The sequence below is a fragment of the Myxocyprinus asiaticus genome, chromosome 44 (assembly GCF_019703515.2).
Source record: "Myxocyprinus asiaticus isolate MX2 ecotype Aquarium Trade chromosome 44, UBuf_Myxa_2, whole genome shotgun sequence".
Taxonomy (NCBI): Eukaryota; Metazoa; Chordata; class Actinopteri; order Cypriniformes; family Catostomidae; genus Myxocyprinus; species Myxocyprinus asiaticus.
The window spans coordinates 213585-227576 of NC_059387.1; the positions used below are offsets into that span (position 1 = coordinate 213585).

The 13992-nt window shown below is 36.6% G+C and overlaps 2 protein-coding genes across 4 annotated transcripts in view; one reads left to right on the top strand and one right to left on the bottom strand.

Annotated features, from left to right (window-relative positions):
- mppe1 (metallophosphoesterase 1) overlaps nucleotides 1–5466 on the top strand; it is a 66770-nt gene extending 61304 nt beyond the window's left edge. For both annotated transcript variants that reach the window (XM_051686585.1, XM_051686586.1), the window contains exon 9: nucleotides 3918–5466. In XM_051686585.1, coding sequence (XP_051542545.1) covers nucleotides 3918–4100 — 183 coding nt within the window. In that variant the 3' untranslated portion in view covers nucleotides 4101–5466. The remainder of the gene's footprint in view (nucleotides 1–3917) is intronic.
- Nucleotides 5467–12380: 6914 nt separating this feature from the next.
- The window catches only part of gnal (guanine nucleotide binding protein (G protein), alpha activating activity polypeptide, olfactory type), a 173306-nt gene continuing 171694 nt past the window's right edge, over nucleotides 12381–13992 (bottom strand). For both annotated transcript variants that reach the window (XM_051686583.1, XM_051686584.1), the window contains 3 exons: nucleotides 13687–13817; nucleotides 13518–13585; nucleotides 12381–12529 (listed from right to left, as the gene is read on the bottom strand). In XM_051686583.1, coding sequence (XP_051542543.1) covers nucleotides 12383–12529; nucleotides 13518–13585; nucleotides 13687–13817 — 346 coding nt within the window. In that variant the 3' untranslated portion in view covers nucleotides 12381–12382. The remainder of the gene's footprint in view (nucleotides 12530–13517; nucleotides 13586–13686; nucleotides 13818–13992) is intronic.

Below are 13992 nucleotides of genomic sequence, written 5' to 3' on the forward strand. Positions count from 1 at the left end.
AACTTCCAACTAAAGTGGAGCCGGTTCTGCAGCATAAGATCTAAAAAATTCAGCGGCAAAGCCGTCTGGCCCTGGAACTGCCTTAAGTGCCTCCAAAGCCACACCCACAGAGGATACTGAGGTCCAGTTGGTCTCCATATAGACAGTGATTTCAGCCTTTAGCATTTGTTGGAATTCAGGATTTTGCAAAAGGGATACATAAGCGCCAGCTATCTAAGTCCCTCATTTCATTCTAGAATAGATTTTTAATATATATATATATATATTAAAAATCTGTTCTAGAATATTTCTTATGGACTGATGAAAAAAAATGTATAGTCCCTACCAGATGAGTTCAGAAGTCTCCAAAATATCTGTAAGACCAAGATTTTTACACATCCTATAAAGCGTCAATGTTGCTCTAGGGGGCTTGCACACTTTTGCTTCACTATGGTCAAGGACTGAGTCCATCAAAAGATTAAATTCTCCTCCCAATATTATATCATGAGGGGTGCCAGCGGCTTTCAGAATCCTGTCAAGATCTATAAAAAAGCCCTGATCATCAGCATTAAGTGTGTAAATATTAGCCAAAATCAACCTTTGCCCCTGAATTTCTGCTAAAACAATAATGACTCTTCCTAATTTATCTTTAATCTGTTTGAGACATTTAAATTGTAGATGCATACTTATCAGTGTAATGACTCCCCTGCTCTTGAGCCAGCATTAAAGAAAACATGTCCACCCCATATCTTCCCAAATGTTTCAGCTTCCTGCGGGAAAAGATGCGTTTCTTGAAGAAACTCTATATCATATTTCTTACGTTTAAGAATAGAAATAACCTTCCTTCTTTTTATTGGGTGCCCCAACCCATTCACATTCCATGTGGAGAGAGACAGTCCACTCATATTAACATTTGACATTTTGACATATTAGAAAAAATAGATTGTGTGTGTAAAACCAAATTATAAAGACCACATTCCAACATTAGAGCAACAAACAAACCCCGAACTCCACCCCCCCCCCCCCCCAAAAAAAGAAAAAAAGAAAAGAAAGAAGAACATGCGCATTAACCCTGCGCACGACAGCGCCAACTGGCGTCCATCCCTCCAAACTCCAACAGTCCATGTATGCCTACGAGAACCCCCGCAACACTTTTGCTGTCGGATTGCTCAAGTCCGGTGTTTTAATACAGATTTTGTGAGACAGAATCATATACCAGAAGAAAATCTATAAAACAAACTCCAGCCAATAGGCAGAATAAACACAAAGAATGTGTAGATTCATCCGCATAACTGTCCCGAAAGTGTGTTCCTCCACAAAACAAACTCCAGCCTCTAGTGGAACCAGCACACACACACAAAAAGCCATTCTGTTTCCTTGGACAGTCAAACGAATGTTCAGTGAGCCAGCTGTTACATGAGTGCAGCAGATGACCTAATCCTTCCAATGTCCTGCAAAAAATACACAAAACAAACTCCAGCCAATATGAGGTACAAGCAAAAGAACATGCAGATTCATCCATAAACTCTCCTGAAGGAGTGTTACTACACAAAACAAACTCCAGCCGCTAGGAGAAACCAGCAAAAAAAAAAAAAAAAAGGCGCCCAGTTTCCTCAAATAGTCAAGTGAATGTTTAGTGAGTCAGGTCCACTTGGCTGTAAAGCGAGCGCCACACAATGACTTACTCATTCCATTGACTTTATGAAGGACAATGCTTGTTTGGGGACAAGTAAATACTTTGCGGCCATCCTTAGCATCGATGGAGGGTCGCTTTTGCACTGATGTGAGAACAGATGCTAAGTTAGAATCTTAGGGTACTTTCACACTAGCACATTTGGTGCACACCCGAGTTCGAATTACGTCATAGTTTGGTTCGTTTGGGCGGTGTGAACGCTGTTTTCCGAACTCTGGTGCGTACCTGCGAACCACACCCGAGTCCACTTTAAAAGGTGGTCTGGGGTACGGTTCATGTGAACTCCGGTACGGTTTGCTGCTAATATGAATGCAATCGTACCAAATCGTGGAAGTGATCCCTTATTGATGATGTATAATTCACATCTTTGCAGGCTCCCGATCGCAATTATTATGGTTGAATTAATTTTTCATATCAGCTTGTGTCCAAATAAATCACCTTCAGAGAGCAGCTCGCATTCTTCACTCTTGCAACGCATTCGCTGGCTCATGGCAGACAAACGCTAATATTCTTCACATCATTGTACATTCAATGAATCCGTGGCAGACAAACATAATTGTCATTTTGTGCTTGTAATGTTTTGGTGGAAAATCCAAAGAGATGAATACTTCAATAACACAGCGAAGCTGATGACTTCTTGAGTTGTTGCCTAGTTACAGTAGTAAACAGCTGCCGCTTGTACTCTGTTGTAATCGGACCACGGTTCAGACCCAAAAAATATGATATGAACAGAGACCAGTGGGGGCAGGGGGAGGGGTAGGAAACAAATTCTGGTTCAGTCCAAGCAATCGAACCAAGTGTGAAAGCACCCTTTATCTTGGTGGGAAAGTTGAGATCCTCATAGATGATGTATACTTCATCAATATTCATGAACATGCTTTGCCAAAGATTTGTTTATTATTATTTTTGTTCTAGACATCTGAGACATAACATTGGATTATTTACCCAAAGCAAGCTGACAGACAAGTATGAGTTTGTGGCTATTTGGGGCTAACAGAAGCAGTGATAGGAGCAGAAATGAGACATTTGTCTTTGTTGTCTGACAGAGATCATATACATTTATTTATTTTTTTTAATAATCATATGGCAACAACATAAACTGCAGTCACATTCCTAAAAATGAGAGCGTCCATTGATATGACTATTGATCACTAAAATCACTATTTTAGTGATATTTGAAAAACTTTTATATTAAAATGTTTACATTAGCACGACAGGGTGGCATTCATTTGCAGGTTTTGTTATTTTATGTAACATAAATGCAAAAGTGATGAAGACCTTTAAAAAGTTTTCAAATGGTGCCACATATGACTATTTATGTATCCAAGTACTACATTTTAAATGTAAACATATTACCCTGCTCACTGAGTTTAAAGGAATAGTTCACCCAAAAATGAAAATTCTCTCATCTTTTACTCCCAGATGTGTATGACTTTCTTTCTTCTGCAGAACACAAATTAAGATTTTTAGAAGAATTTCAGCTCTGTAAGTCCATACAATGCAAGTGAATGGGTTGCCAAAACTTTTAAGCTCCAAAATTCACATAAAGAGAGAATAAAAGTAATCCATATGACACCAGTCGTTAAATCCATGTGTTCAGACATGATATGATAGGTGTGGGTGAGAAACAGATCAATTTTTAAGTCATTTATTTTTATTTTTATCGTAAATTCTCCTCCCTGCCCAGTAGGGGGTGATATGCACGAATAAAGTGAATCACCAAAAACAGGAGAATGTGAAAGTGGAGATTGACTGAGCAGGGATAGTCAAATTAAATGTATAGTAAAAAAGGACTTAAATATTGAACTGTTTCTCACCCACACCTGTCATATCGCTTCAGAACTTATAGATTTAACCACCAGAGTTGTCTGGAGTAGGCCTACTTTTATGTTGCCCTTATGTGGATTTTGGAGCTTCAAAATGTTGGCACCCATTCACTTGCCAACTTGTATGGACTGACAGAGCTGAGAAATTATTCTAAAAACCTTTGTTTGTGTTCAGCAGAAGAAAGAAAGTCATACACATCTGGAATGGCATGAGAGTGAGTAAATTATGAATTTTCATTTTTGGGTGAACTAACCCTTTAAGGATGCCCACTCAAATGTTTGGAATAACAGTGTGGTGGAGCAGTGGCTTCAAAATGACATCAGCAAACCAGTTCTATGTTATACTATATATTAGTGGAAATTTCACTATTATTTCTCCTGTCTGCTTCTGTTTGTGTTTTGTGTGTCACTTTCTGCAGGGCACGTTCTCCAGGTTTGACTTCAGCTTGTCGAAATGTTTTCTGCCGGAGGAGAGGAGTGTACTGACACTGTACTGCTGCAGCACTCTGATCATCACACTGATAACCCTCACACAGTTCCGTCTGTTCACAAGAGCACTGCAGCTGACAAATAGCATACTGGGAAAGCACAAGACTTTGTGACCACTGGTGTAGCTACGGGTGGGCTTGAGTGCCACTTATTGGCTTTCAGGCCCACCCAATCATTGTCTCATGACTCTGTTCCCCTATCAACCAATAGCTTACTGGCCTCATATGAACCGCTAACATCAGAGTCTGTCTGGAGGGATAATGTAAACACCAAAGCTTTCAAAACAACAGCAGCTCAAAAAATAAAACCAGATTGCTCTCACAAAGCTACTGTAAAACACCCGATGCAACAATGAGACATGCATGCAGCTGCTTACAACAACTTTTTTTTTTACAGATGTCATATATTTTAATTGATTGCTATTATTTAATTTGTTTATATTTAAAAATCTTCTGACCTGTTCATCAAAACCAGATCGAGTTGACATTAGTTACTGAATATAGGCTACTTTGATGCAGTCTTTGAGAGCATATTAACATCCAGCAAACGCTTGTGATGGCATTCGCTGAAATGCTGAAATAGGAGTTTTATCATGCAAAAAAAAAAAAAAAAAAAAATCTATGTTTTCAAAACTCCTAAAACTCCAGCTTCATAATTTTCCTCGTTCGTCTAAAATAAAATTTGTCCAAATAACATATGCATGACTTTATTGCTGTGAATTTTATTTGTCGCTTTGCAGCACTTCCCTGCTTTAACAAGTGTACAGTTGTGACGCAGTGACATAAGATATTAAAAACAACTGGCAGTAAACCATAGCAGAGACATAGGGACAATACCCAAGCCATTTCCATCATTTTCATCCATCCAAAGATACCAGCAAATTGTGCTGGAAAAAAAGATGACCAAATGGTTCATTGTGTTTAAAATATCCATTCTGATTTCAAATTTAAAGAAATGTCTACAGTAAATCCCCTGAATCCTACTATTGGCCTAATAATCAGTATCTGTTCCAATGTTCCATATTATGCATGTAAAAAAAATAAAAATAAAATATATGTATATAATATGTGGGGCCAAACGGGAAATAAATCAAATCTGAATATATACTTGTAATTCCAAATAAATAAATATAACTCAGATTTTGTAGTATATAGCCCCTGGAAACAAACAGCTAAACGTTAAAAAAAAAAAATTACATTTATATATCTCATGCAATTGATAATTTCTTTTGGCCCACACACCCAAAAGTTTCTGGCTACGCTACAATTTGTGAACCCTGAGTACAGAGTTGTCACTGAATGATCAAACGGAAGCCACCACAGCTCATGTGCTGAGCTTCAGTGATTTTACTGGTTAAATGGACTTTCAGTCTTAATTCTAAATCAGTATTCAACAAATATGTCCAGTGTGTGAGATAGAAAGTTTAATACTATATGCCATTTCTTTCTATAAATAAATGTGTTTGTGAAATTATCAGTATGTTGGAGTTTCAGTATGTTTTTTTTTATATATATATATATATATATATATATATATATATATATATAGTATATATATATTATAATACAAGACATTAAATATATATATATATATATATATATATATATATATATATATATATATATATATATATATATATATATATAATTTATTTCTTTTCAGACACATAAAAATCAACTGTGTTGGGGCCACCCAGCTAGCAGAAAAAAATCCTTATTGTTGAGCACTGCAAATATTTTTTCAGACTTTATTTGAATTCCCATGTAAATGTGAAATTTTTTAAACTACAAATATTAGAAAAATAAAGAATTTTAACAGCAACTTGCTAAAGTCATGATTACCACATCAATCCCAATACAATAGACAAATTTCTTTTATATGCATTTTATTTGTAAAATTACATTTCTTCCTACATTTGGCATTCTAAACAAAGACAAAGGTCTTCTAATGTGCCTCTTTATTAAAATAAACATTAAGAAAATAAAAAATAAATCTTAAAATCCTTGAAGGCCAGAAACAAATGTTTTTTTCTTCACTGTCACTTGTAATTTTAGCTTCTGAAACAAGTTTGAACATGTAGCTGCAGATGAGAGTAAAGAGAGTAAAGCCTATCTATTTTACAGCCAATCACAGTCTGAAGTCACGTCACATACCAATCACAGCACCTGTAGAGGGCGTCACACAGCTAAAATAGCAGTTGGATTGAATTACTTCAAGGATCATCATTAACAATTTATGGGGTCTTGCAATGAACAGGATCCCCATGGTCATGGAAACTTGGAAAATCAGGGAATTTTAAAACTCTAAATATTACATTAGCTGCTGTTTGTGAGTGCAATCTCTAAAAAATTATTAGTATTATTATTTTTTTTTAAACTCATCCATTAATTACAGGACACTGGAAAAGTCATGGAAATTCATTGGTCAAAAGGTGCAGGAATCTTGTATGACCTCTGTCCATGGATTTAAGTGCATGTAGTTGCATAATCAGGCAGCTGTAAAAGAAGAATTTTCACACAGCTCTTTTCCACACAACAACAGCTCATTAAGAACATATCTGTCTAGCTCCAAAAAGGACAGAAAGCTCCGTAACAGTATCAAAAAACCAGTCCATAAGACTCATGCACTATATTCCAATTTAAACAGCTTAGAGTGAGGAACACAGATACTTAAGTTGTTTTTCAATAGAAAACTTTTTCAAGGAGTCTCGTTCCATAAACTGTTGTCGAATGGAAAAGAGCTGCGTGAACATTATTAAAAAATTACTTCTATTGTTTCCCACAGAAGAAATTACTGCATACAGGTTGGAATGATATGATGGTGAGTAAATAATGAAATTTTTGGGTGAAATATTCCTTTAACTGCTGGTAACAGCCCCAAAGGTGTATGGTGTATGAGAGTATAGACACTACAGCTGTGAGTATACACTATCAATGCTTACATTCACAACGCCTGTGAAGTCAGCACACTCTCAGGGCGGCCAGTAAGGAACCACTAGTCTCGCTCTGTCATTCCTTCTTAGCTATGCATCTACAAATGCGTATTTATGCATACAGCCTACTAAACATGTATGTATACATTTAGGCACACATATTATTATAAATAACTGTACATACAGTTGAAGTCAGAAATTTACATACACTTAGATTAAAGTCATTAAAACACATTTTTTAACCACTCCACAGATTTAATATTAGCAAACTATAGTTTTGGCAAGTCGTTTATGACATCTACTTTGTGCATGACATGGGTAATTTTTCCAACAATTGTTTACAGACAGATTGTTTCACTTTTAATTGACTATATCACAATTCCAGGGCCTGGATAGCTCAGCAAGTATTGACACTGACTACCACCCCTGGAGTCGCGAGTTTGAATCCAGGGCGTGCTGAGTGACTCCAGCCAGGTCTCCTAAGCAACCAAATTGGCCCGGTTGCTAGGGAGGGTAGAGTCACATGGGGTAACCTCCTCGTGGTTGCGATTAGGGGTTCTCGCTCACAATTGGGCACGTGGTAAGTTGTGTGTGGATTGCGGAGAGTAGCATAAGCCTCCACATGCTGTGAGTCTCCATGGTGTCATGCACAGTGAGCCATGTGATAAAATGCGTGGATTGACTGTCTCAGAAGTGGAGGCAACTGAGACTTGTCCTCTGCCACCCGAATTGAGGCGAGTAAACGCGCCACCATGAGGACCTACTAAGTAGTGGGAATTGAGCATTCCAAATTGGGAGAAAAGGGGATACATTTTTTTTTAAAATCACAATTCCAATGGGTCAGAAGTTTACATACACTAAGTTAACTGTGCCTTTAAGCAGCTTGGAAAATTCCAGAAAATTATGTCAAGCCTTTAGACAATTAGCTTCTGATAGGAGGTGTACTGAATTGGAGGCATACCTGTGGATGTATTTTAAGGCCTACCTTCAAACTCAGTGCCTCTTTGCTTTACATCATACATAAATCAAAAGAAATCAGCCAAGACCTCAGAAAACAAATTGTGGACCTCCACAAGTCTGGTTCATCCTTTGGAGCAGTTTCCAAATGCTTGAAGGTACCACGTTCATCCGTACAAACAATAGAACGCAAGTATAAACACCATGGGACCACGCAGCCATCATACCGCTCAGGAAGGAGACGTATTCTGTCTCCTAGAGATAAACGTAGTTTAGTGCGAAAAGTGAAAATCAATTCCAGAACAACAGCAAAGGACCTTGTGAAGATGCTGGAGGAAACAGGTAGACAAGTATCTATATCCACAGTAAAACAAGTCTTATATCGACATAACCTGAAATGCTGCTCAGCAAGGAAGAAGCTACTGCTCCAAAACTGCCATTAAAAAGCCAGACTACAGTTTGCAAGTGCACATGGGGACAAAAATCGTACTTTTAGGGGAAATTTCCTCTGGTCTAATTAAACAAAAATTGAACTGTTTGACCATAATGACCATTGTTATGTTTGGAGGAAAAAGGGTGAGGCTTGCAAGCCGAAGAACACCATCCCAACCGTGAAGCATGGGGGTGGCAGCATCATTTTGTGGGGGTGTTTTGCTGCAGGAGGGACTGGTGCACTTCACAAAATAGATGGCATCATGAGGAAGGAAATTTATGTGGATATATTGAAGCAACATCTCAAGACATCAGCCAGGAAGTTAAAGCTCGGTCACAAATGGGTCTTCCAAATGGACAATGACCCCAAGCACACCTCTAAAGTTGTGGTAAAATGGCTTAAGGACAACAAAGTCAAGGTATTGGAGTGGCCATCACAAAGCCTTTACCTCAATCCGATAGAAAAGTTGTGGGCAGAAATGAAACAGCGCGTGCAAGCAAGAAGGCCTACAAACCTGACTCAGTTACACCAGTTCTGTCTGGAGGAATGGACCAAAATTCAAGCAACTTATTGTGAGAAGCTTGTGGAAGGCAACCCAAAACGTTTGACCCAAGATGTGATGTGCACAAAGAACTGATGTCACTTTGCTTAAATTAGTTCAAATTTACTATATAGTCTAGTCAAAAAAGAGTTAATAATGTTGACAAATTATACAGATGTATAATTTGTCAACATTATGAACAATTTTGAACAGCACACTATATAGTAAATGTGAACTCATTTAAGCAAAGTAAAGTCAAACCCATGGGTGGGGTCAATGAGCATCAACAGGTTAAACAATTTAAAGGCAATGCTACCAAATACTAACAAAGAGTATGTAAACTTCTGACCCACTGGAAATGTGATGAAAGATATAAAAGCTGAAACAAATCGTACTCTCTACTATTATTCTGACATTTCACATTCTTAAAATAGTGATCCTAACTGACCAAAAACAGGGAATATTTCTACAATTAAATGTCAGGAATTGTGAAAACTGAGCTTAAATCTATTTGGCTAAGGTGTATGTAAACTTCTGACTTCAATTGTATATAATTATAGAATATATTTTCCATCTTTTTATAAATGTATATGTACACACAAAAAATGCAGATGTATGACATGTGATCTACATGTACATGTACAGTATGCACACATGCATGCGGTCAAATATCTACACGTTTTTACCGGCATGGCCCTGTGTACAGTCTTTATATACACTGTACCAAAAAATGCATCCTACCCGAAATAACAGCAGGTTTTGAACATTTGAAAAGATTTCAAACATGTTTAAAGCTGTCCACTCAACAAAAATGGAAATGCAAAGAAAAATAAATAAAGACATACTGTTTCTGAACAAAAGTGGTTAATTTTGCATATTGTATACAATATTTTTTGCCTAAATGTTCTTCATTTTATAGTAAAAGACTTTGATTTAAATATATATTTTTAGTAGCTTAATTAAAAAAAAAAAAAAAAACAAGCCTACAGGGAAATTTCCCACTAGCACGCCCTGCCGCATGTACGATTTGACATCAAGTTGTACAGCGCTGGCCAATCACCTGTTTACAGGTAGAGCTGTAATCAAAGGCACAAAGAGATTGCTGAAGTTTTTACAAAATACAATTTTGCAGTTCTTCACAAGATCAAGCAACTTGTATAACCTTTAACAAAATCCCTAAAAATATAGATTATATATCTATACATCTATCTATATCTATCTATATATTTAGGACTATCGCCACAAATGGGTGCCGTCCATGCTAAATGACGCATTGGTTGGCCTGTCGGCAGCGCATAGTACAACAAATCCCATAAGTCCCTGCTCCTACACTTTGCCCTGTGCTCTTTAGTTGGTTACAAACTCTAATCTAGCCCTGAAGTCCTTTTTGCACACTTTGCAGAAGAAAAAAAAAATCAATTAAAGGCAATAATAAAAAGAAAAGTGGCAAGTAATAAATATAGAGGTGCTACATTGTGGCCATCACAAAGCCTTTACCTCAATCCGATAGAAAAGTTGTGGGCAGAAATGAAACAGCGCGTGCAAGCAAGAAGGCCTACAAACCTGACTCAGTTACACCAGTTCTGTCTGGAGGAATGGACCAAAATTCAAGCAACTTATTGTGAGAAGCTTGTGGAAGGCAACCCAAAACGTTTGACCCAAGATGTGATGTGCACAAAGAACTGATGTCACTTTGCTTAAATTAGTTCAAATTTACTATATAGTCTAGTCAAAAAAGAGTTAATAATGTTGACAAATTATACAGATGTATAATTTGTCAACATTATGAACAATTTTGAACAGCACACTATATAGTAAATGTGAACTCATTTAAGCAAAGTAAAGTCAAACCCATGGGTGGGGTCAATGAGCATCAACAGGTTAAACAATTTAAAGGCAATGCTACCAAATACTAACAAAGAGTATGTAAACTTCTGACCCACTGGAAATGTGATGAAAGATATAAAAGCTGAAACAAATCGTACTCTCTACTATTATTCTGACATTTCACATTCTTAAAATAGTGATCCTAACTGACCAAAAACAGGGAATATTTCTACAATTAAATGTCAGGAATTGTGAAAACTGAGCTTAAATCTATTTGGCTAAGGTGTATGTAAACTTCTGACTTCAATTGTATATAATTATAGAATATATTTTCCATCTTTTTATAAATGTATATGTACACACAAAAAATGCAGATGTATGACATGTGATCTACATGTACATGTACAGTATGCACACATGCATGCGGTCAAATATCTACACGTTTTTACCGGCATGGCCCTGTGTACAGTCTTTATATACACTGTACCAAAAAATGCATCCTACCCGAAATAACAGCAGGTTTTGAACATTTGAAAAGATTTCAAACATGTTTAAAGCTGTCCACTCAACAAAAATGGAAATGCAAAGAAAAATAAATAAAGACATACTGTTTCTGAACAAAAGTGGTTAATTTTGCATATTGTATACAATATTTTTTGCCTAAATGTTCTTCATTTTATAGTAAAAGACTTTGATTTAAATATATATTTTTAGTAGCTTAATTAAAAAAAAAAAAAAAAAACAAGCCTACAGGGAAATTTCCCACTAGCACGCCCTGCCGCATGTACGATTTGACATCAAGTTGTACAGCGCTGGCCAATCACCTGTTTACAGGTAGAGCTGTAATCAAAGGCACAAAGAGATTGCTGAAGTTTTTACAAAATACAATTTTGCAGTTCTTCACAAGATCAAGCAACTTGTATAACCTTTAACAAAATCCCTAAAAATATAGATTATATATCTATACATCTATCTATATCTATCTATATATTTAGGACTATCGCCACAAATGGGTGCCGTCCATGCTAAATGACGCATTGGTTGGCCTGTCGGCAGCGCATAGTACAACAAATCCCATAAGTCCCTGCTCCTACACTTTGCCCTGTGCTCTTTAGTTGGTTACAAACTCTAATCTAGCCCTGAAGTCCTTTTTGCACACTTTGCAGAAGAAAAAAAAAATCAATTAAAGGCAATAATAAAAAGAAAAGTGGCAAGTAATAAATATAGAGGTGCTACATTGTGAATTTTGCCTCCTGGTCTTCGTTTAGGAAATGGATGCAAAGTGCTTTGATTCACCCTTTGTGTACCCCTTAACCCCTATGTCAAGTACTTCCAAATAACCCTTCATTAGATGGAGGGTAAAGGTCAAAGGTCAGTCCACCCTGACACAAGTCACAGGTTACCACAGGTCAACGTCTAACATCGACTAAAGCCAGCCGATAAAAAAATTACGTGAGTGATACGAGTATAAAAACTAAGTTTATCACACACACACACACACACACCTATCATACAACCCTCTCTCACTTCAGAAATATATATGTACTGTATATACTGTATATTATAAATAAAAATAGAAAAACAAGTGAGAAGCAGAAAAAGAGGGACAATGACAACCGTGTCACTCGTCAGTAGTTCTCAAAGAGCCCATGTGATGTGGGACTGTAAAGTGTTGATTTGGGGAGCAAGCGATCCGGGCAGCCAATCACAAGAGTTCATACTGCCGCAGGTGCATCCTCTGAATAATGTCACGACAGTCATTGAACACACGGCGAATGTTTTCTGTGTCCACAGCGCAGGTGAAGTGAGGATAGCAGTAGTGTTTGTCTGTGCCGCTCGCCGTGCTGATTTTCTGCAAACACACACACAGCCAAAGCAATGTTATGGTGTTATACCAACAATAAGATTCATAAATGGGTAGCTTAAATGAAACTATTCTGCATGCAAAATTTATGATCAATCTAGAGACTAAATTGAATATATTTACTTTTAAAAATGTAACATTTTAAATGAACTAGCGAAGACGAAAAGCAATTAAAAATAGTAAAAAAAATAAATAAAAATAAAAAACACACATAAGAAATCGTGGCCAGATACAGTACATAGGACACACAGGCTCCAAATGTAACACTCGGCTAGCACAAATGCAGTGTTGGAGAAGCTACAGGTACTTAAAACAAGTAGTTAGCTACACTACAAGCTACTACCCAAAGTAGCTAACTACACTGAAGCTATTTAAAGAAGAAAAATATTTTAAAATATATGACAATCAGTTGATATTTTTTAAACATGGTATTTATTTGTAGTAAAAACCATGGTAACTACAAAAGTAATCATGGTTACTGCAGTAATAGATCCATTACTATAGTAAAACCATGGTTGCCATATGGGTTAGTACCCTATGGTATTACTTTAGTAAAACCATGATTAATTGTACCAAAACCATGGTTTCTGCCCAAAATAAAAATACACTAATAAAAAAGAAAACACCCTATTTTATACAGTATAACTGATTACAAATATAGTGGTACCAGCAGCAGAGATTTTTTTTATTTTTTATTGACATTAAACATTTGAAATTATTCCAGTAAATGCTTTAGCAACCAAACACACACACACACAAAACAAAAAAAACTTAACTGAGGCTAGAAAACACTGAGAAAACGAAAATTAAAATAAAACTAAAGGACAAAGTCTAAAAACTAAACATAGAAATAAAAACTAAATAAAAAATCCAAACCCTGCTCTGTTGTGTGCTTTTTGTACAATTTAAGTGTCTTAACATTGTAAGTAGTGAGACTTAAAAAAAATACTGAGAGTTAAACAGAAATGATTTATACCAAGAATTCATCTCGGATGAAAAATTTAGCTCTGGACACTTTGGGGTCTTCTCCTGGGTCAGGGGTCGCTGTGCACACAAAAACACAGGCATTATTACAGTACACTATATATATATATATATATATATATTTTCAGGGGTGTAGGAGTGATTTGAAAATTAGGGGGTACCTTCAGGAGGCAGTGTATAGCGAGCATACTCTGGGAAATAATCCTCTAGTTTTGATTTTCCTGCCAGGATCTTCTCAGCCAGCATGTCCTGTTTGTTGAGGAACAGAATGACTGAGATGGTCCTTAAAAACCTGTTTGGAAATAGAAAGTGAGACAGTTAAGGCACAGAGCTGTCTCACTGCAGCTGATGTTTCTATTTACAGCTCTTAATCTTCTGAGCCGTACTCCACATGAACTGCATGATCTGCATTTATTATGCTGGCTTGACATAGTCAGCATACTGTTATTGTTACGGATGCACCAATT